Below are 21,627 nucleotides of genomic sequence, written 5' to 3'. Positions count from 1 at the left end.
TGACAACCTTGCACAATACCTAGCTAAAATCCTTCATTACATTAATTCATTAAAAATAACACAAGTGGAGATCGAACTTATGTATTACTGAAAAACTCAATCCACTTACCATTACCATTGGGCACAAGAACAAATTATCTCTCTTTTAAGTGATTTGACTCAGATTAAGAGGTGTAAATTTTATTTCTGTATCTTTTAGGATTTTTGTTATTTTTATATATAAAAAGGGGTCAATATATTTAAGAAGAGTTTTGACTTTTGACAAATAAAAAAAAGAATCAGAATACAGTATGTGATGGAGGAACAGTAGGAAATTTTTGAACGTGAATGTGGTCACGTCTTGCTATTTAATTTTGAACAGTAAGAAATATTTTATTATATATTTCAAGAAAAGTGAGCAACTTCGACCAAGTCATCTCAATTGTTATTTCTTATTTTCTAGAAATATTTCTTAATTTTGGCCGGTTATTCACCCACAGAAAATCGAGAGCCTTAATACCATCCACCATGGCACTAAGATGAGCCGGTTTAATATGTTCGTTCCTCGCTTTCTATAAATACCACAACGTAACAAGATAAATGACATAAAATGCTTTGGCTTTTCTCTCGATGAACCGAGTAAATATATGTAGTTCTAACAAGTACCTTACCCACCCTAAATGCATAAATCAAATGAACCTTACACCATAGCAATATCACTTGCCATATATCTTGGGCAAGATCACACGACACAAATAATCAAATAGATGTTCAACCGATTCTTTGCTCTAATTAACCGCACACCCTTCTTAGATACTACCTCATAAAAACATTCACACAATTTTTTAATAATAATTCATTTCAATAAGTTATAAATACTAAATAAAAGTAACACCTATAGGCTATAGCCACCAGATCTGACTATTTAAGTTGGACAAATATAACTTTGAATTCGAGTTTAAAGTATATTTGACCAAGTCTATAAAATTGTGTCACTTGTCAATCAAGAAATCAAAAATAAAACCCATCCAATATCGTCATAATATTCTCATTTCATTTCTATAATCCAAGTTTCATTTTTGCAATATCATGTCGATGTTACATAGGAAATCATATTTCATTTTCTTCGTTGTGATTATCCTAAATATATTCACCCTTTCGGTGTCTCAATATATTTGCGATAGAACTACGAATTTCACTTTAAACGGTACATATCAAAATAATCTTGACGAAGCCTTGTTGTCCCTGACATCTGATACCAGCATCAGGTACGGGTTCTACAACCGCTCTGTTGGTCAAACCCCTGATCAAGTCAACGTGATCGGGCTATGTAGAGGTGATGTTGAGCCACAAGATTGTCGGAGATGCATAAATGAAACTAGTGTAAAAATACGAGATACTTGCCTAACCAAGGTTGCTATTGGTTGGGATGGTAATTGTATGTTAAGGTACTCTAATATGACCATTTTGGGAACTAATCCCGACACTAGCGTCGTAAGAGGGGGGTATAGGACTGATAACGCGTCCAACGTGGACGAGTTTAACCAAGGACTATACAGGTTACTGACTCAACTTAGAAATGAAGCTTCAAGTGGCGGGTCTCTCCGTAAATACGCAGCGAACACAACAAATGGACCCGGGGTTTCAACCATTTACGGGTACATGCAGTGTACACCGGATTTATCAGAAATTCAGTGCTATAATTGCTTGGATAGTCTTGTTAACAATATTCCAAATGGTCGTCGTGGAGCAAACCTTTATTATCCTAGTTGTGTTTTTAGATATGAAGATTACAGATTCCTTAACGCTACAGTTGATCTTTCACTACCATCTCCGCCACCAACGCAGTCTTCTCCATCTCCACCTCCACCACCGTCATCGTCACCTTCAGGTATATGGATATCCTAAATTTGCTTGGCTTGTTTCATGCTAGGGCTGTAAACAAGCCAAGCCAATTGGGCTTGGGCTTGGCTCGGCTTATTTATTTTTTTTAACGAGGTGTAAAGTCAAGCTCAAGCTTGGCTCATAAAAGGGTTGAGTCCGACCTTGAGTTTCACACCTATTGATATACAAGACAATATATATATATATAGGGTAAGGATCATAAGAGAACCCTTTGCAAATTGAGAACTTTGAGAACCATTTTGTACCATTAAAGGCACCTTTAAAAAAATATTTAAAAAAATCATAAAAACAAAAATAATAAAAATTTTAAAAAAGTAAAAAAATCAAAATTCTTATATTTTATTCCGGTTTCATTAAAAAAATTAAAAAAGTAAAAAAAAAAACGTCGTATTATACACATATGTATAATTTTATATAATCTTTAGTTACGTAATATACACATATGTATAGTATCATTTATCTTAAATTATACACATGTGTACAAAGAAAACATGTAAATGTACATATATGTATATATTATACATATGTGTATACAATTTAGCTAAACCGAGTTTTTTTTTTATGAAACCGGGATGATAAAATAAGAATTTTGGTTTTTTTACTTTTTTTATTTTTGTGTTTTTTTTATTTTATGATTTTTTTTATTTTTGGGTTTTTTGTGGTCGAAAATGGTTTTCATAGTTCTCAATTTCAAAAAGGTTCTCTCGTGATCCTGATCATATATATATATATATATATATATATATATATATATATATATATATATATATTCTTCTAAGACCAAAGTAATCTGTTATGAGAATTTCAGGCAAGAGTAGTAACACTGGGATCATTGTAGCCATCGTTGTTGTTGCAACCCTAAGTATTGTGATATTTGTGGTGGTTTTCGTTTGTTTCTTCATGAGAAGAAAAGGAAAGAAGGAACAACGTCCGTCGGAGACTTTAGGTCCGTGTTATTTATTTTGTTAATTTCTTACTTTCTTGATACAAATTCATGTGTTAGACTTCTTATTATCATGATGATAACTCTAGTTTATGAGGATGGAGATCCCAACGAAATTAGCACAGCTGAATCATTGCAATATAGCTTTGGTATAATTAGAGAAGCAACAAACGACTTCTCAGAAAATAATAAGCTCGGTCAAGGTGGATTTGGTTTGGTTTATAAGGTAATTAATGCACTTGAAACAATATTTTTTTATTACTTGTTTTGAAGATTAATGAGATGACATCATTGGAACTAAACTTTTTAGGGTACTTTACAAAATGGACAAAAAATAGCAGTAAAGAGGTTGTCTAAAGATTCAGCGCAAGGCGAACAAGAATTCAAAAATGAGGTTTTGTTACTTGCAAGGTTGCAACACCGAAACTTGGTTCGGCTTTTAGGGTTTAGCCTAGAAGGGTCCGAACGACTCTTGATGTATGAATTTGTACAAAACGCAAGTCTAGACAAATTTATATTCGGTAAGTTAACTCTTCATAAAACTATTCTATAGAAAGATTAATGATGAATTTGTAGATGTTCATTCTTTTTGATAATATGCTCGCACTTGATCTTAATTGTTTAGATCCAACAAAGCGTGCGCTTCTTGATTGGCAAAGAAGATACAAAATTCTAGGAGGTGTCGCAAGGGGACTTTTGTATCTACATGAAGATTCACGACTAAAGATAATTCATCGAGATCTGAAAGCTAGTAACATTTTGTTGGACTCTCAAATGAATCCAAAAATAGCTGATTTTGGTATGGCACGATTGTTCACACCCGAAGAAACCCAAGCCAACACTAGTCGCATCGTTGGAACATAGTAAGTCTCTATACAAAAGCTGACTTCTACCTTTTCTCGTCTTATCGTGTTTAGTAATTAACTAGTATTTTTTTGCACTAGTGGATACATGGCGCCTGAGTACGCGATGCACGGTCAAGTTTCAGTAAAATCAGACGTGTTTAGTTTTGGTGTATTGGTACTCGAAATTGTAACTGGACAGAAAAACCACACTTTCCAAAACGGAGTAGTGATCGAAGATCTTCTTAGTCATGTACTTTTCTACCCTTATTTCATGTATTAAACATATAATTTTTTTATCATTGAATTTCCAAGTTTCAATTTGTTGCTTCTAGGCATGGAAAAGTTGGAGGGATGGAACGGCTTCGAGTTTAATTGATCCAGAACTGAGAGACGGATCTAATTCTCTACGCGATATGATTCGATGCATTCACATTGGCCTATTATGTGTTCAAGAAGACTTAAATGAAAGACCAACTATGGCTTCAGTTGTTATCATGCTTGGTAGCTTATCTTTGACCCTCCCTGTCCCTTCAGAACCCGCTTTTTTTGTGAACACAAACACGAACATGAAACCAGAAAAACCAATATTTGAAGGGTACAGTTCGAGTACAAGTCATTCCAGCAAGTGATATTTCAACGAACAACCTAAATATATTCTCGATAGATTAATTGTTTTCGTGTAATTATTTTACACTTTTATTTTTCCTTTGTGTGTATATATATATGTTTGATAAAGCAGTTATTTTAGTAATGGCGAAACAAGTATTGTACTAGTTTTCGTTTTGTTTACCTAGTGGGTAAAACTGAAGTTCAGGTTCGAACGAGCCATTTAAGGCCAAGTCAAACATGTCCAGATAACAACTCCTCGAGTTGACTAGATGCATATTTGCCTTCTTTACTATAAGAAACAATCTCTGGCTTAACTCAAATGCTTAGAATTTTACAAGTACACAAAGGCGTTTATCAAAATCAGCTTGCGTTAGTTTCTGTAGGTCTTATGAACGGATCAAACAACAAACAACTAGTGTTCATGGATCAATCTCACCACTAGCTAGCGAAAATCACTAGTAGAGAACCGAGATCTCAGATCTTGTTTAGTTTGTTATTACCCGAAGAACATGAAAGAGTAGGTGAGTGGATAAAAATTTGATTTGTAAAAGGTTAGTGAGTTCATGGGCATGTCTTCCTATTTATAGGAGGGGCATGCCATGCCTCTTTGTATATAAAAGGTCAAATGGACTCACCATTACATAGCCTCGGGCCCAAACATACAAAAATGAAACCGATAAGCTAACTAGTATGACATACTAAAGTAATTAGTATGCGTAAAGTAATTAGGTATCCCCACAACCTTAAAATACCACAACCTTAGTAGGTAATTGAAAACATGTGTACAGTCGCTTGCATTGGTACTTTAATACTATAGAAAACAGAAACCATCACAAAATACACAAGGCCCTGACTACCAGACCAAGACTCTACCTGACCACACTTTATTACAACCAGAACACAAACAAAAAAAACACGAATGAACACATCTTCAAGTGTTAACCTTGTTGTGAAAAGTCACCAAGTCCAAAGTAGAGTCCAACAACCTATTTAAAGCATCAGCACACAATCCATGCCCAACATCACCCATTGGCAGTCTTACTTCCATCAACGGAACCACCGGATTCCGCGACCCAGATCCCGGCATCACAACACAAGCCATAACTCTCAGCATATTTGAGGCATCAATATCCATGCACACATTAATCTCGGGTACCCCTCGCGGGGCTGCAGGTATCCCCACAACCTTAAAATACCCCAACAGCAACTCCTTCTCAACATCTCCTTGTTCATACACCAGAATCAAAGCCTCAGTTTGGTTATCATGCGCGGTTGTAAATAGCATCTCTCGCCTCGCAGGCAAAGTAGTATTTCGATCTATAATCGGTACAAAACTGTTCCCGTCTGCTCGAATCCCTATACTATGCGCGTTTATTTGAATGGTTAAAAGGTCTAAACTTCCCAAAGGATCGTTCACACCCGACGCCAACGCCCCTTCTAACGCCGCCCCACGAACAACGGCTTCCATCGGGTTAATAGCCGTGTAGCTTTCACTTCTTTTACAAATACCCAACACCATATTCTTCAGTTTCGGGATATTCGAACACCCACCAACGAGAATCACGTCATCGATGTATTCCGGTTTCTCAACCTTGGACTCACGCAGGCACTGCGCTATCATCGAACCACACTTTTCGAAAACGCCTTTGTTGATCTCCTCAAACTCTTCCACCTCAATGACCCTACATATCCTCGTCCCGTTTCCAAGGTCAACATCGATTTGAACATTTGGTTGAAACGATAACTTGTGTATCGCGTCCTGCGTCGCCACGCGAAGGACACCCATGGATTTAATCTCTTCCAATCCGCGGTTCGAAAAGATACAATCCATATCCGGTACAAGATAGCCCATCATGTTTTGAACCAAATCCTCCCCTCCTACGCAACCCCCTACCAACGCCTTCATTTGCGAGACACCCCCAGCCGTGGCGATTACAGCAACATCACAATACCCTGCACCCATGTTAAATATAAGCCCGAAATTCTCATTCCCACTGTCCGTCATACTTTTGGTTGCCAGCAGCTGTTGCTGGGCATACAGCAGAGCAACAGCTGCTGGCTCAGGCATCAGTCTCAAGACACGAAGACCGGCCATCGCGCAAGAACGCGCGATGCGTGTTGACTGGAACCGGCTAAACGCAGCCGGTACAGTTAACACGGCATCTCGCACAGGGCGTTTGAGTCGAGCTTCCGCTAGGGCTTTGAGTTCCGCAAGGTATATGGCAAGCACTTCTTCGGGTGTGGTTGACCTCCACATGTTGTTTACCAAAGCGGCAATAAACGGGTTGACGCCAATACCCAAGGTTTGGATAAGAAAGGGTAAGGTATTGCTGGCTTGTACAACAACAGGGTCGGTGTCTAACCGTCCGATGAGGCGTTTCATGTTGAAGATGGAGGCACCAGATAACATTTCGTGGTCGTGAGACAGTTGGTTGGTGACTCCGGATACTGGTGAAGGGTGTTCGTCTTTGAAGGTGACGTATGATTTCATTAGCTTTTGGTTACGGGTGTTCCTGATAAGCTCAACCTGGGAGCCGTTCCAGACGGCTAGACTGCATTGGCAAGTACCGATGTCGATGCCGATTGCGATTTCCTCGCTGTCGGATGCCACAGTGTATGCTACTTCTTCGCTCATTCTGCCTGCCAACCGATTATTAATTAACTAATTTATGGATTATTAACAAAAAGAAAGAGTGAATTGTGTGATGCAGTGTGGGGGCACACATATAAGGTGCAGCCGCCCAGGGGATGAAGTAGAAGGTTTGAGAAGCTGATGGAAGCCACTTGGGGTTTCTTTCTACTTCCAACTTCTAGACAAACTTATTTGTCAAATATGCTTAACTGTTATAAAACTTACAATTACACAAATTATATACATATAGACATTATATCTTTTGAAAAAAAGTCGTAAAAATGATCAAACCTCATGGACGATTTTGACACTTTACTATTATGTATATTACTGTGTACCTTGTAGACAAGACCAAACCCGCCTCTCCCGATCTTGTTCTTTTGAGAAAAGTAGTTTGTTGCAACTCAATCAATTTCAAATCGTGGCAAAGATTTGGTCGTTGCGGTCTCCACTACAACTAAACAATTACACCGAAAGCACAACTTTGAGAATTTATTTTGAAAACATGCAACAACCTATCCAACCATGTTAGTTTGTTGCAAGCTGTAATGTTTTGTTATTGTTATCGCATGACCAATTATAGTCAACAATGAAAACTCAAATCAATTATTTCAAAAATTAAATTTATCATAGTGTCATTTTATAGATAAAAAACGTACCAATGCCATTAGTTGAAATCTGTGTCTGATTCGCAAGTTGAGTAAAAAAGCTGGTAGTTTATGTCCTTTACTCTATGTTCTTTCGATGCGTCTTTGTAAGAAGGAACCAGATACCGCTCCAATAGACCCAGTGAGCCATATACCACAGAAACCACCACATAAATTGTTCTTGGAGTGTTGCTCTTTTTGGCTGATTTGGGAGCATCTGTTAAGATTCAATCTCACTTCACAATACATACCATTTATTGATGTCACGGATGTGTGGAAGACGGGTCAGGGGGTTTTATAAAACTTCTAATTCAAATCAAACAACAAAATTGTTAAATAATATTCACCACATTTTATTCTTGAATACCAAAATTGGATAGTATGGTGAAACGTGTGAGTTCCATTCGGTACAAGAGAATGTACTTCACTATAGCAGACCAACAACGCATAGTTCCTTAGCCATTACCGATCTTCAATTCCATCTTTTAATATTATGTTATACTTTGTTATGCCATAGTGCCATAAGTGCTTAGCACATGCTTAGACTCATAGGCGGATTGAAGACTAGCCCAGTGAAAGTTAGTCATCCACTCAAATCTAGTGAGCCTGTGTAATAATTAAGTTTTGTAGTGGTAATTTGGATTAAAAAAATTAATTAAGACCTCTTTCGTTTTTTTAATTAGCCTCATATTCTGTATTTCTTCCAACTCAATAAAGTGTTAAACAATCTCATTCTTTTTTTAAATGATCAATTTAAAAAGATGTTAATTGTCATACGAAAAAGACAGACATGCAGACGATTCATGAATATTAAGTTCGTTTGGAGAAATAGTTTTACCCGTTGGAATCGCAATGGTGAATTTTTTTTTCAGCGATGAAGATGTTAACGACAAATTTGCGTAATCGAAATGGCAAGGACTTTTTGAATGCTTGTGTAATTTGTATCATCGAAAAGAAGCATTTTAAAGTGTTTTCAAATAACTATAATTTACCGTTTTCAAACAATGAAATCACGTAAAGAACGATTGTAATATGTATTTTGTTTTTCTATATTTAATGTAGTTCGCTTTCTATTTTTATTGATAATTTTCCCCCCACTGAGTTAACTGTCTGGATCCGCCACTGCCTAGACTTAATTGAGTTTTTAAATAAAGTTAGTGTAATAAATTAACTGAGGTAGAAATCCAAACAAAGGATAGTAAGTGAAAGTAATTTTCGTAAAATAACCATTCAATAGTTTGGGATATTTAAAAGAACAAAAACTGTAATTTTCGTAAAGTAACCATTTAATAATTTCTCTAAAATTCCAATACTGGTAAAAAAACTTACCAAAATGGGGATTCTAGAGAAATGTTCCTACGAATTTGAAAAGAAATCAAATACCTTCATTTTCTTACCTATTCCTATGTATTTTCCTTTTTATTTCTTTTCATCGTTTAAAAAACTCTGAAACATCATTTTTATCTTGATTTCTCTTACTTTCTTTTCCTTTCTCTTCAAATATTCATTTAGGAACACAATGTTAATACTATAGTAGGCTAGAAATTCATGTTCTGTCCGATTTGGAAAGAAATCAAATGCCTTCATTTTCTTTTCTATTTCTTTTCTTTTCTGTTCCTTTTCATCATTTAAAAAAAACTCTGAAACATATTTTCATCTTGATTCCTTCCACTTTTTTAAAGGTGAAGTTATAAAAACAGGGAAAACCAAGCATAGATAACTGCAAACAAAAATAAAAGACTAACACATTTCATATATTCTTTTTTTTTTTTAAAACAAACTTACTTTTTTGACCTATAACCCTTAATATATAAAGATTTAAACCTATGTTCTTATCAATTAAGCACCATATCACCATACCAGATTATGAATAAAGATCAAATCAACTTCACTATTACAAACTTACAGTATTCAACACGCAAATGTCTAGTCAAAGTCAAAATAATCAATATACATTACACAAATGTCAAAGTCAAAAATCAATGGACCCCCTGCTCTCCCCACAAGAATCAACATACATTTATACAAACATCTCAATTGTTGTTGAATTTGAATCTTCAAACTGGAAGCCATGGTAATTACAACAATCCCCAAATCCATCTTATTCCTATGTTTCAACCTCTTAACCTTATTCCCACAATCTCAATCTCGGTTTCTAGACACCCTTTGCAACAACAGCAACTACACAGCAAACAGCACCTACGAAACCAATCTCAATTCCGCCGCTTCGACCACCACCAACGGCTTCTTCAACCGTTCCGCGGGCCAATCACCCGACACGGTCAACGCACTCGTCTTATGCCGAGGCGATGTCGTGCCGGAAGCCTGTCATCAGTGTATCAATGACTCTCTAGGCATGGCTAAAATGTACTGCCCCTACCGGACGAGTGCGACGGTTTGGTACGACGATTGCATGCTACGATTTTCCGACGAGAAAATTTTAGGAAATGTGGACACAAATGGGAGAATAATTTGGACTGCTAATAATTTACCGAACGCGGAAGAATTGTATCGGTCGATGAGACCGTTGATGGATAGGTTAAAAACCGAAGCTGCGGGAGGAGATTCGATTCGGAAATTTGCCTCTGGCGACACGCAGGGGCCGGGATTTATGACGATTTATGGGCTTATGCAGTGTACGCCAGAGTTGTCAGAGGATGAATGTTATAATTGCTTGGAGACTGCCACTAACCAGATTTCAAATCTGGCTAGTTTAGATGTGCGGATTCTGTATCGTAGCTGCATTGTTAGGTACTCGAATGCGCGTTTCTTTAACGCTACCGTGGTTCTTTCACCACCGCCTATGGAAGCTTTTCCGCCGCCGCCTGTGGTGGTACTCTCACCGCAGCCTATAGGTACTTAAGTTAATTGCCGACGGTTTAAAACGGTCACAAAACGTAACTTGCGACGGTCACAAAGTATATGCGACAAACTTAACTTGAGTTTTTTACTTTTGTTGCAAAATCGTCGCTAATATGGAATTGTGTAGGTCATTACTAGAAACTATATTTTCATCGATGAAATTTTAAATAACAGAAAAAATTGGACGTCAACGAAATAAAAATAAAACCACAAGAAAAGAGAAAAACTAGTTTTTTTTAAATCATATGAACAGAGCAAACCTAAGTTTTTCTAAAGTTGTTCGGTGAACGGTCGATGAAGGTATTTGTGATATATCTGTAAACTCCTAGCGATTGACACAAAATCTTTTACCGACAACCTAATTTCACATGAAATTTAACCGAGACAAACTTTAAACGACGAATTACGACAGTTGGTATCTTTGCCGACGGATTAGCGACAAGTGTTTTGTCAATATAAACTATAATTTGGTTGTAAATGCATTAGTCACCCGTCAGTATAAATCATTACTAACCGACACAAACTTTACCGGCAACTTTATATCACCTTAAAATTTCTTGACTCGAACTTTACCGACAGATTACCAATAGTTAAATTTTGTTCCCTACGGATTAACAGCGGATGGTTTGTATTTATATAGCTTTATAAATGTATCTTTTTTAAGATATAGCCAATTTTCATATAAACAAAATGTTTATCTAGGAACTATATAGTTGCAAGTATATTTCTTTGTTATTTATGTTTCTATTTTCCGATAAAATTTGCAGGCAAGAACAGTAACAAGACAATCGTAATTGTTGTCACTACAACTGTTAGTTGTTTTGTATTGGCATTGATACTCTTGTGTGTTTTCATAAGAAAAAGAAAGATGGAAAGATCATCGGGAGTCAATTCAGGTGTGTACGGTTCTCAATTTTATTTTTTAGTGACGGTTTTCAGTTTTCCAACATTTGCTACGACTATTGTAGTTCATGAGCACGAAGATACCGACGAAATTAGCATGGCTAAATCTTTGCAATATAGCTTTGGTGTCCTTAAGACAGCAACAAATAACTTCTCGGAAAGCAATAAGCTTGGAGACGGTGGATTTGGAGTGGTTTATAAGGTACACAATAACTTTTAAATATTTATTTTGTTTTTAACCAGCTACTGGTTTTATCTGGTTGATTTTTTTAAGTGTTTTAAAAACATAACTATCGTTAAACCAAACTTAAAAATTACAATACTTTACTAGAGTAGTCGGTAAAAACACAAACACACTTATATATGTATACACAAATTCAAATATTATTATTTAGTAATACTATTTTGCAAATTAAATAAACAAAATTCACATGTGTCAACCACGACCCATTAAAAACTGAAAAATGTGACATGTTAGAAGTCTCGTCCAACCATTCCGAACGATCCAATATAGTTTTAACAATAAATTTGAAAAGATTAAAAGATATGTAACCTTCAAAAAGTAACTAAATCCTTTGGATAAAACTTATCAGGGAAAGTTGGAAAACGGAAAAGAGATAGCAGTGAAAAGGTTGTCAAGGGAGTCAGGGCAAGGGGAACAAGAATTCAAAAACGAGGTTTTGCTGCTTGCAAAACTAAAACATCGGAATCTGGTCCGGCTCCTAGGGTTTAGCTTCCAAGGATCCGAACGGCTTTTGATGTACGAGTTTGTACAAAATGCAAGTTTAGACAAGTTTATATTCCGTAAGTTAAATCTTCTTAATATGCAAGAGATTTTTTTATTTTTTTTGGAAATGCATTTTTTGATCATTAATTGGTATTTTAGATCCACTAAAGCGTATGACACTTAATTGGGAAAGGCGTTTAAAAATAATCACGGGTATTGCAAAGGGGCTTTTGTATCTACACGAGGATTCACGTATAAAGATAATTCATCGAGATCTGAAAGCTAGTAACATTTTGTTGGATGCTGAAATGACTCCTAAAATTGCGGATTTTGGTACCGCACGGTTGTTCATGCCTGAAGAATCTCAAGCCAACACTTTTCGGATTGTCGGAACCTAGTAAGTCTCCCTTCAAAAATTTGTCAATTTCCCGTCACTTTAAAAGGGCATCACCAAAAATTTGGTCTCAGAAAAGAGTTCTATTGTTGATCAAGATGTTTTCTTGTTATGGCATGCAAACTCGTTGCCAAAAGGGAAAATCTAAAAAAAAGGAAAGAATATGATATATATTAAAAGTTTAGTCATGAAAGTTCATTGAGTTATGTATCTAACACTTTTCTTACATACCAGTGGATATATGGCACCAGAGTATGCATTGTATGGACAATTCTCAGTTAAATCAGACGTTTATAGTTTTGGTGTACTGATTCTTGAAATCATGACTGGTTGCAACAATCACAGTTTCCAAAATGGAGTAGTGACCGAGAATCTTCTTAGCCATGTAAGTATTTATGTTTAATTACGCATGATTTAATTTACACGAATAACAATAATTGGCTAGCAACATTGCTAAAGAAAAACAAATAGTGATACGAGTGTCACTAAATAGTATTTTTGTTGTTAACTATTGATACTCTTAGAATATGATATCTCAAAACCGTGATATGAACATATCGCATAGGTTATTCGTGTAATCCTTTCTATTTTTCAGGCGTGGAAATGTTGGAGAGATGGAACAACTACAAGTCTAATTGATTCGACATTAATAGATGGTTCAAGTCCCCTACGTGACATGATCCGATGTATTCACATTGGGCTATTATGTGTTCAAGAAGAAGCTGCTGACAGACCAACCATAGCTTCAGTTGTTCTCATGCTTGCTAGCTCCTCAGTAACCCTAGCAGTCCCATCGGAGCCTGCTTTTTTCACGCATACACACAATCATAATTCACTATTAATCCATGATCATACTTCTTCAACGACCAATTCGATCCAACAATCTTAAAGATAATTTTTTTGATAATCTTGGTGAGGATCCACTACAGGTAGATAAAAAAAAATTGTTTGTTTGCTATGATATAATATTTTTTCGGATTGAATATTTATTGTTTAAAATTATAAAAATACTCAAAATGTATACTGTTGAACCGTATTTTGTCATTGACAAGTTATGTCTTAATCAAGAATATGTCAATATTCAACTTTCGAACATCAAATAATTTTTTTATATGTAATTAGTATTTATATTCTTTATATCACTTTGTAATTCCTCCCCTGTAAAATGGGTTTAGATCTATAATATATATAAACGAAAATATAGAAATCCTATGTGTCGCGATGTGGTCGTCCCCTCTTTTTTTGGAGTCATCAGATTTGCTTGATTTTTAAATGGAGACTTCCCATGCATTTGACCCGAATTCATGGGTTGGGTCTTACCAAACCCAGATATTCCTTAAAAGGGTTATAACATCTCATTAAATAAAAACTTACTTTCACCAAATTATTGATGTAAAAATCCTATAAAATAGGATATTATAAAAGTTAATATGTTATTTATTTTTAAATATATATATATATATATTATTTAAATTAAATAAACCAATTTTATAGTAAAAAAATAAACGGGTCTTGAATCTCATCAAACCATAAGTATATTATTAACTTTCATAAATATTATTTAATTAAAAAAAACCAATTTTATAGTAAAAAAAAATAAACGGGTCTTTGGTCTCATCAAAACCATATAACTTTTAAACCGGGTCTAACATCTTATTTATTTGTTAAACAGTTTATCATTAAACCATAAATATATTATTAATTTTCATACAATAAAGAAAATATAAATTCAAAAAATAAATAAATATTAGAACAAATAATATAAAACAACCCCCGTAATACGGGGGATAAAAACTAGTTTTATATATTTTTGAATCGTCAATAATATTAATATCACACACACTTTTATACAGTGTTTGGAAATCTGGCCCGGACTAGCCGGTCGGACCGGGATCCGGCCCTATACCGTGTCGGGTCAGTGTAGTTTGGTCGTTTTGAAAAACCTGGCCGGTTTTGCGGATGGGTGGTCGGCCCGGACTGGTTCGGTAAAACCAATTTTTTCATTAAATTCAAAATAAAATGTGCATGCCGGGATTCAAACTTGGGTCACTTCGGAGATAAAAGCTTTAATAATTACCCATGAGCCAACCAACCAAGTTTCATTGATGTTTCTATTGATCAAATATAAATCATATATATTTAAAAACAATGTATAAAACATAGATAAACATTAAAATTTGTTGTTATTATTATTTTTGGTTATTATTATTTTTTATATGTATATGTAAATATATATTTAAATTATTTATGACGTCATCCGGGTCAAACAATGGTCCGCCCTCCCGGGTCGGTCCGACGTTTGACCCGGTAAGGCATCCGAGTCAACGTCCGGACCGGGTCTGAAAACATTGTTTTTATATTATTAGATCCTAAATTATAAACCCAAAATATATAAGTGTATTCCGTCGTCACCCTCTTTTTTTCTTGGTTTCGATCAATGATGGCAAACAAAAAGGCTAACGTCGATCTGCGAGTCAAGTGATTCAACTAACACAAACCCATTACACCCGGCGTATTTTGCACAGGGTCGGCCCATAGGGGTGGCAGGGTGGTCGACGGCCACAGGCCCGACACCCCGTTAGGCCCGGAATTTTTTTTTTTAAATATATTTATTTTTATTAAAAACACTATGTATATTTAATGTTTAAACCTACTTACATGACAACTAGTTTGGTCTAGTCGTAAAGGGGTATTACTTTAAACCAAAATGTTGTAGGTTCAAGTCTCATTTGAGACATATTCATTCTTATTTTTATACAAAAAAATTTTACACAACCCAAATTATAACCAAGTAAACCTATATAAAAATTTAATTATTTAAACCAACAAAATACTTCTTTATAATTAAGGCCCAAAATTTTTTTTGCATTCGGCCCAAAATTTTTTTTGCTTTCTCGGAGCCGGGCCTGATTTTGCAACAAATATCCAAACAAAGATTTGTGCGTTAGATGGCACAAAGGTTCTGTTCTCATCCTGGACGAAGCCCTTCAGGGTTCACGCAGGGCCGTCTTTGAGGCATGGCGGGGTAGTCGACGGCCACAGGCCCGACACCCTGCTAGGCCCGAAATATTTTTTTTTCAAAAATAATTATATGTAATTTTATAAAAAAAATATGTATAATCAATATTTCAACACAATCATATAACCACTAACCAAAATGTTGTGGATTCTAATCTTGTTTAAGACAATTTTAAGCTTATTTTTATACAAATTTTTTTACACAACTCAAATCATAATCAAGTAAGCCCATTTAAAATTAAATTGTTTAAACCCAATAAAATGGTTCTTTTACTTAAGGCCCGAAAAAATTTCCGCCTTTGGCCCAAAAAAAATTTCGCTTTCTCGGAGCCGGCCCTGGGTTCACGCAAAGGGTTGCAAGGTATTAGAATTTGATTCACTGGTCCTGCGGTGGATCTATCGTACATTGTCCCAGTGGCGAAGCTTGAGCTTAGTCACGGGGGTGATCGAAGTCACAGACTCAAAAATTTTCGGGTTGATGATTCGGTACGTGTCGGTGATTCGGGTCGGGTCAGATCAAACAATATGACATCTATATATCTAATTTTTTTTCATTTATTCAAACAATTGTTCTTACAATACAAAAAAACATAATAATTTTTTATTCAACAAAAACCTAAAATATTCATGATGAGAACGGAACCTTTTGTAACTTTTGTTTATAAATATTGCGAGGTTTTAGAAAACAAAACGATGAGGTATTATATTAAAAAAAATTCAGTAGTGACCGGTAGCATTTTGGTTAAATACATCGGGGGTGATCGTGTTTAATACCGGTAAAAATTTTCGAGGAAAATCACAAAATTTACCCTACTAATAGAGAAAACGGCAGTGGCCGGGGCCCCCTCGGTCCCCACATAGCTTCGCCCCTGCATTGTCTGACACGTTGCAGGTCTGAGCCCTAGAAAACGATACAACCGCAAGTGCTGTGTGGACTAAATTTGAAGTTGTTTTTCTAAACATTGAACGGTCACGTGCAACCACCCTAGAACAAGAATTCTCTAATCTCCTACGTACTATGTGCGTGCACTTATGGATGACTACTGCCAAAAGCTTGAAGATCTTGCCGATCGACTAGGAGACTTTGATCACTTAGTAAAAGAACCAAGACTTGTCATTCAATGAGTAAATCTAGTGTTGACAGATGCATATGTGTTGTAGCATGTACGCCAACTAATGAGTACGTTTGCTCAATGTGGTTTGCATCCAGTTGCTAATTATATTTATCATGCCGAATACTAAATCTAAAACTTCTAATGGTTTTCTTTAACAATATATACTATGACTATGTTCACGATAATGTTTATGATGTTAAATTACGATAATCCGATTCAGTATATTTAATTAACTAGGCTTTGAATATGGCCTCATATTTTGATGCATTGACACTACTTTTAGTTTGTGCAATATTAAAGTAGGAATTGAACAATGTACGTAATACGAATATTGTTCTGCAAATGTATCAGGATACTTCATTGGTCATACGATATAGTCATGGCCTTTTGGTACACTTTTGGTACATACAATAGTTATCTTTGTTGTTTGTTATATATGTTTTCTAATATTAGCACACTATTTTAATTGTTAATTTGGTACGTACCGATGTAACATGATGTTTTTGGCATCATTGTAAGCAGCGCCGGCTTCGAGAAGTCGAATTTTTTTTTTGGGTCAAAGGCAAAAAAAATTTTGGGCCTTAAGTAAAAGAAAACATTTTGTTGGGTTTAAACAATTTTATTTTAAGTGGACTTACTTGGTTATGATTTGAGTTGTGCAAAAAAGTTTTGTATAAAAATAAACTTAAAAATGTCTCAAGTAAAACAAGAATACACAACCTCTTGGTTAGAGGTCATACCTCTTTGCCACTAAACCAAGTTAGTGGTTATGTAATTATGTTGAAACATTGATTATACATACCTTTTTTCAAAGAAATACATATAAATTTTAAAAAAAAAAAATTCGGACCTAGCGGGCGTCGGGCCTATGGCCGTCGACTACCATGCCTCACCCCTAGGCCGGCCCTGTTTGTAAGTATGTAATATTAGAATAGGCATATCATAAATACACATTTAACTATTTTATACACCATATTCCATGATTGTTCATGAGGAAAGGTGTCGATCTGTTGGTATTTTAGAAAGACAATAGAGCAAACACAAGAAAATTGTAAACAACAATGAAACGGAAGCTTTGTGGTTTTTTGATAACTTGAAAAGTGATGAAGAATATTGCGCCATTGCAGTACATACATGATTTAAATACTAAGAGAAAGAGCAGAAAAAGCTCAACTACTAAACAGATCAGGGGCGGATGCAAGGCAAAGGGAGGGGTAGCACCCCTCAACTTTTCCGGCTTAGTGGAATTTGTATTTTTTTTTTACGTTTTATATATTATGTTACCCTTGAGATTATATTATGTTACCCCTTATTTCAAAAGCCCCAAAGAGTTTGTTGTACAATTTAATCGTCCCGAGGAAGAAGACGCCATGCACTGAGCGGCGAATAGAGCTCAGATGGTATATGCCTTTATGGAGGCCAGCAAAGAAGATGAAGCAGACGAGCAGATCACGTGTTGTTTTAGGGAATTAATTTCCATTGTTTCATTTAGGCCTTCCAGATTTTCCTTTATAATTTATTTGGTCCCAAAGTATTTAAATGAATTTCACATAATACCCCTTCTAGTTTCTTGTATGCCTATTGCTTCAAAAGTTAACTTGTTAACTCATTTACTTAATTTATAATAATTTATTGCATGCTTATTGAACCAGAGATATTTAAGGGGTGTTTGGGTTGTTTATTTTATCTTTCTTATGACTTATAACTAAGTTATAAGGTGTTTGACAAAATTGAATGTTCCAAGGGGAATAAGTCATAAGTTAGACTTTTGTAACTTATGACTTATGCCGATAAGTTATGAGGAGGTTGAATTAAGGAATCCCAAACACCCCCTTAGTATCGTATTTAGACGAATTTGGGATCTATTCATCATCTTTAACCATGTTTTATTATCTTAGCGTTACATGGAAATTAGGATAATGACAAATTTAAGGCTCCATGACTTATGTTTCATAAAAAATGATGGTTAATTTTAATAATTGAAACTTTTAACATTCAGTTTTCAAGTACAAAAATTTGAACTACGGTATGCTATTATTTTAAATTAAAAATCTTATAAAACATTTTCTTTAATCTTATTTAATTTTGTTACCATCATCTGTTGTATCACATCAAGTTATAAGCCACTAATATTTCTAAATTTATTAATATTCCTTATTTTCATGGTTTTAGTTATATATAATTATAAGCAATTAAATATCTTTCGTTAATTTTGTGTATACTGTTTGTAAATCAAGAAATTGACTCGCTTCCATATACAAACTACAGTATCTTCTTTCCTAAGAATCAAAGACCGACATGTTCTTTATTCTACTTCTCCTTCGATTAGTCACTGTTTGAAAATCGTGTTGGCGCAACCATGTTTGAAAACCAAAAGCATCGACCGTCAGATGTAAAAAACTTGCGCCGGTAACCTCTTTCAAAACAAAAAAAATTCCGCTACCCCTGAAATTATATTCTGGATCCGCCACTGAAACAGATACAGCCTAAAGTGGGGACTTCACTTGCCTATTGAGGAATTTAAATAACATAAAATAACAACTAGCACATGTCAAAGACTTATTCACCATCATCCATGCAATACGAGAAGCTTCCAGAAGGTGTTGAATTACTTAACATTATCCTCCCTTAATTCAAACTGTACCACACTCAAACAGTCTCGAAAGAATGCAAACTTTTCTTTTGAAAGAGACTTAGTAAACACATTAGCCACCTGGTCATGGGTGCTTCAAAACTCCAGAAGAATTTGACCTTCTTCTACGATTTCCCGCATAAAGTGATACCTTAAATCAATATGCTTTGATCGACTATGATGCACATGATTTTTTGACAGATTAATGGATGACTTATTATCACAGTAGATGACAGTAGGACCTGTAGACTTCAAATCCAAATCTTCAAGAACTCACCTGAGCCATATAGCTTGACATGTCACCCAGTGGCTGCAATGTATTCGGCTTCTGTACTTGAGAGTGCCACCATGAATTGTTTTTTCGAACTCCAAGCTATTGCACCGTTACCCACAGTGAACACATAAGCAAATGACTTTTGCGATCATCCACACAACTTGCCCAATGGTTGTCGTACCAGTTAAACACGTTTCTACAGACCAACCGTACCATAAACCAAAGTCCACAGTACCAGCAACATATTTAAGAATTCGACGAGCCGCTCCATGATGGATCTTTGATGGACTCTGCATAAATATAGACACAACACTCACCGCATAAGCAAGATCGAGTCTTGTGTGTGTTAAATAGATCAAGCCACCCACCATACTTCTATACATTTCTTCATTTGCTTTCTCACTGCCATCATCAAGAAAAAGTTTTTCATTGTAGTTCATGGGAGTGCGTTCTAACTTACCATTATCAACACCAAATCTGGTCAGCAAAGTTCGAGCATACTTTTGTTGATGTAGAAAAATCCCATCCTTGGTTTGATTGACTTATAAACCCAAAAACAAACTGAGCAAGCCTATATCCGTCGTTTCAAATGTATCCTGCATGCCTTTCTTAAACTCACGAAGCAGCTGTTCACAAGATGAAGTATAGATAATATCGTCCACGTACAGACAAACATAAATAATATCACATGTCTTAACCTTTTTAACATACATAGTTGGTTCGTAAGGACTTTTGTGGTACCCATGATCCACAAAGTATTTGTCAATCTTGGAATACAAGGCTCTAGGAGCCTGTTTTAACCCATATAAAGCTTTGTGAAGTTGGTAGACCTTTTCTAGACTATCTTTCGATTTGAACCCTTCTGGCTGGCCAACATAAATTTCTTTGGTGATATCACCATTCATGAAGGCTGATTTAACGTCGAGTTGGTGTACCATCCAACTCTTTTGAGCAGAAACCGCTAAGATAGGTCAGATTGTTTCAAACCGGGCAACTAGAGTAAAAGTTTCATTGAAGTTAATGCCTGGTTGTTGGGCATACCCCTTGGCCACTAGCCGTGCTTTATGTTTCAAAATCTTCCCACCATTATCGGTCTTAGTCTTGAGAAGCCACTTTACTCCAACCAGTTTCTTTAATAGAAGAAGATGAACTAAGTCCCACGTTCGGTTTTTTTCAATAGGCTGGAGCTCATGATGCATAGCTTCAATCCATCTCTCCGACTTAGCAGCTTGAGCATATGCGACGGGATCGATAGTACTCTCAACAAAAACGGACAATTTGTGAGATCTGGATCATTATCTGAAAATCCTTCACCACTATAATAATCTAGCAACCAAGTGGGGGTTTTAGTTTGTCTTTTAGTGGAAATGGATGAAGAGGGTGCATGTGTGTTTTCGGTTTGTTCTGTAGTGATAGGAAGAAATGATCAGGTTTCATGAGCATGGTTGGATGAGTCATTAGGGTTGATGTAAGGGAGTGTACTAGGTGGTGTATTTGGTGAGTTAAGGTGGGAAGTATTAAGTGTAAGGCCCCGTTACCGGTAGCCCTACTTTGATGTTGGATTTACTCATAAACACAGTTCTAAATATGTGACAATCGTCAATTTCAGGTTAACTCCGTTAACTCAACTCCGTCAATTCAAACTTTAAGATTACTGAATCTATAACGCACACCTCATTACATTTAAACTAGGGTTTAAATGACGCTTGACATTTACTACATGTGTAGTCTTTCGGGAATTTGCACCGAAACGCAAACGAGTTGACGCAAACAATTGGTGAATAAACGAAAAACGTCAAAACAATAATTATGGGATAATTATGTGTTAGACTTATGTGTTATGTGATAACATTGTTATAAACGTTAACTCAATGTGCTAGAACTAGTTAATTAAGCTAGTAAAGTAACATTTGAAAGTTAAGGGACCAAAGTGTATTATATTATTATTATTAATATAAACCTAAAACCCTAACTCACCTCTCTCTTTCTCTCCCAAACCGACGGCAGCCTCTAAACCCCCCCCCCCCTTGCGATCGGCCCTCATACACACACATACAATCAAGATTGTTCAAGTTTGATTGAAGATTAAGGTGCCAGGAAGGTATAAACAACTATCCTATGCATCCTCTATGCTTAATTTCG

At 35.7% G+C, this 21,627-nt stretch overlaps 2 protein-coding genes and 1 pseudogene across 3 annotated transcripts; 2 read left to right on the top strand and 1 right to left on the bottom strand.

The window, feature by feature from the left end:
* The first annotated feature begins 573 nt into the window (after positions 1 to 573).
* On the top strand, positions 574 to 4,355 carry LOC143533150 (cysteine-rich receptor-like protein kinase 15; annotated as a pseudogene). Its single transcript, XR_013135303.1, has 7 exons — positions 574 to 1,870; positions 2,693 to 2,830; positions 2,917 to 3,053; positions 3,138 to 3,348; positions 3,453 to 3,690; positions 3,772 to 3,922; positions 4,005 to 4,355. The product of XR_013135303.1 is annotated as a cysteine-rich receptor-like protein kinase 15 (transcript).
* Positions 4,356 to 5,194: 839 nt separating this feature from the next.
* Positions 5,195 to 6,916, bottom strand: LOC143533148 (heat shock 70 kDa protein 8). Its single transcript, XM_077028010.1, has one exon. The coding sequence runs from the start codon at positions 6,914 to 6,916 to the stop codon at positions 5,213 to 5,215; it is 1,704 nt and encodes a 567-aa protein (XP_076884125.1). The 3' UTR covers positions 5,195 to 5,212.
* A 2,614-nt stretch (positions 6,917 to 9,530) lies between these two features.
* Positions 9,531 to 13,335, top strand: LOC143533147 (cysteine-rich receptor-like protein kinase 15). The gene is made up of 6 exons (XM_077028009.1): positions 9,531 to 10,415; positions 11,190 to 11,527; positions 11,919 to 12,129; positions 12,212 to 12,449; positions 12,681 to 12,831; positions 13,042 to 13,335. The coding sequence occupies exons 1-6, from the start codon at positions 9,632 to 9,634 to the stop codon at positions 13,333 to 13,335; spliced, it is 2,016 nt and encodes a 671-aa protein (XP_076884124.1). The 5' UTR covers positions 9,531 to 9,631.
* Positions 13,336 to 21,627: the final 8,292 nt, after the last annotated feature.

Source organism: Bidens hawaiensis, unplaced genomic scaffold (genome assembly GCF_021521415.1).
Source record: "Bidens hawaiensis isolate Kalapana, Puna unplaced genomic scaffold, B.hawaiensis_p1.1 tig00009621_1, whole genome shotgun sequence".
Lineage (NCBI taxonomy): Eukaryota > Viridiplantae > Streptophyta > Magnoliopsida > Asterales > Asteraceae > Bidens > Bidens hawaiensis.
The sequence above is the reverse complement of the archived record's forward strand: the minus strand, read 5'-3'. Positions and strand labels throughout refer to the sequence as shown.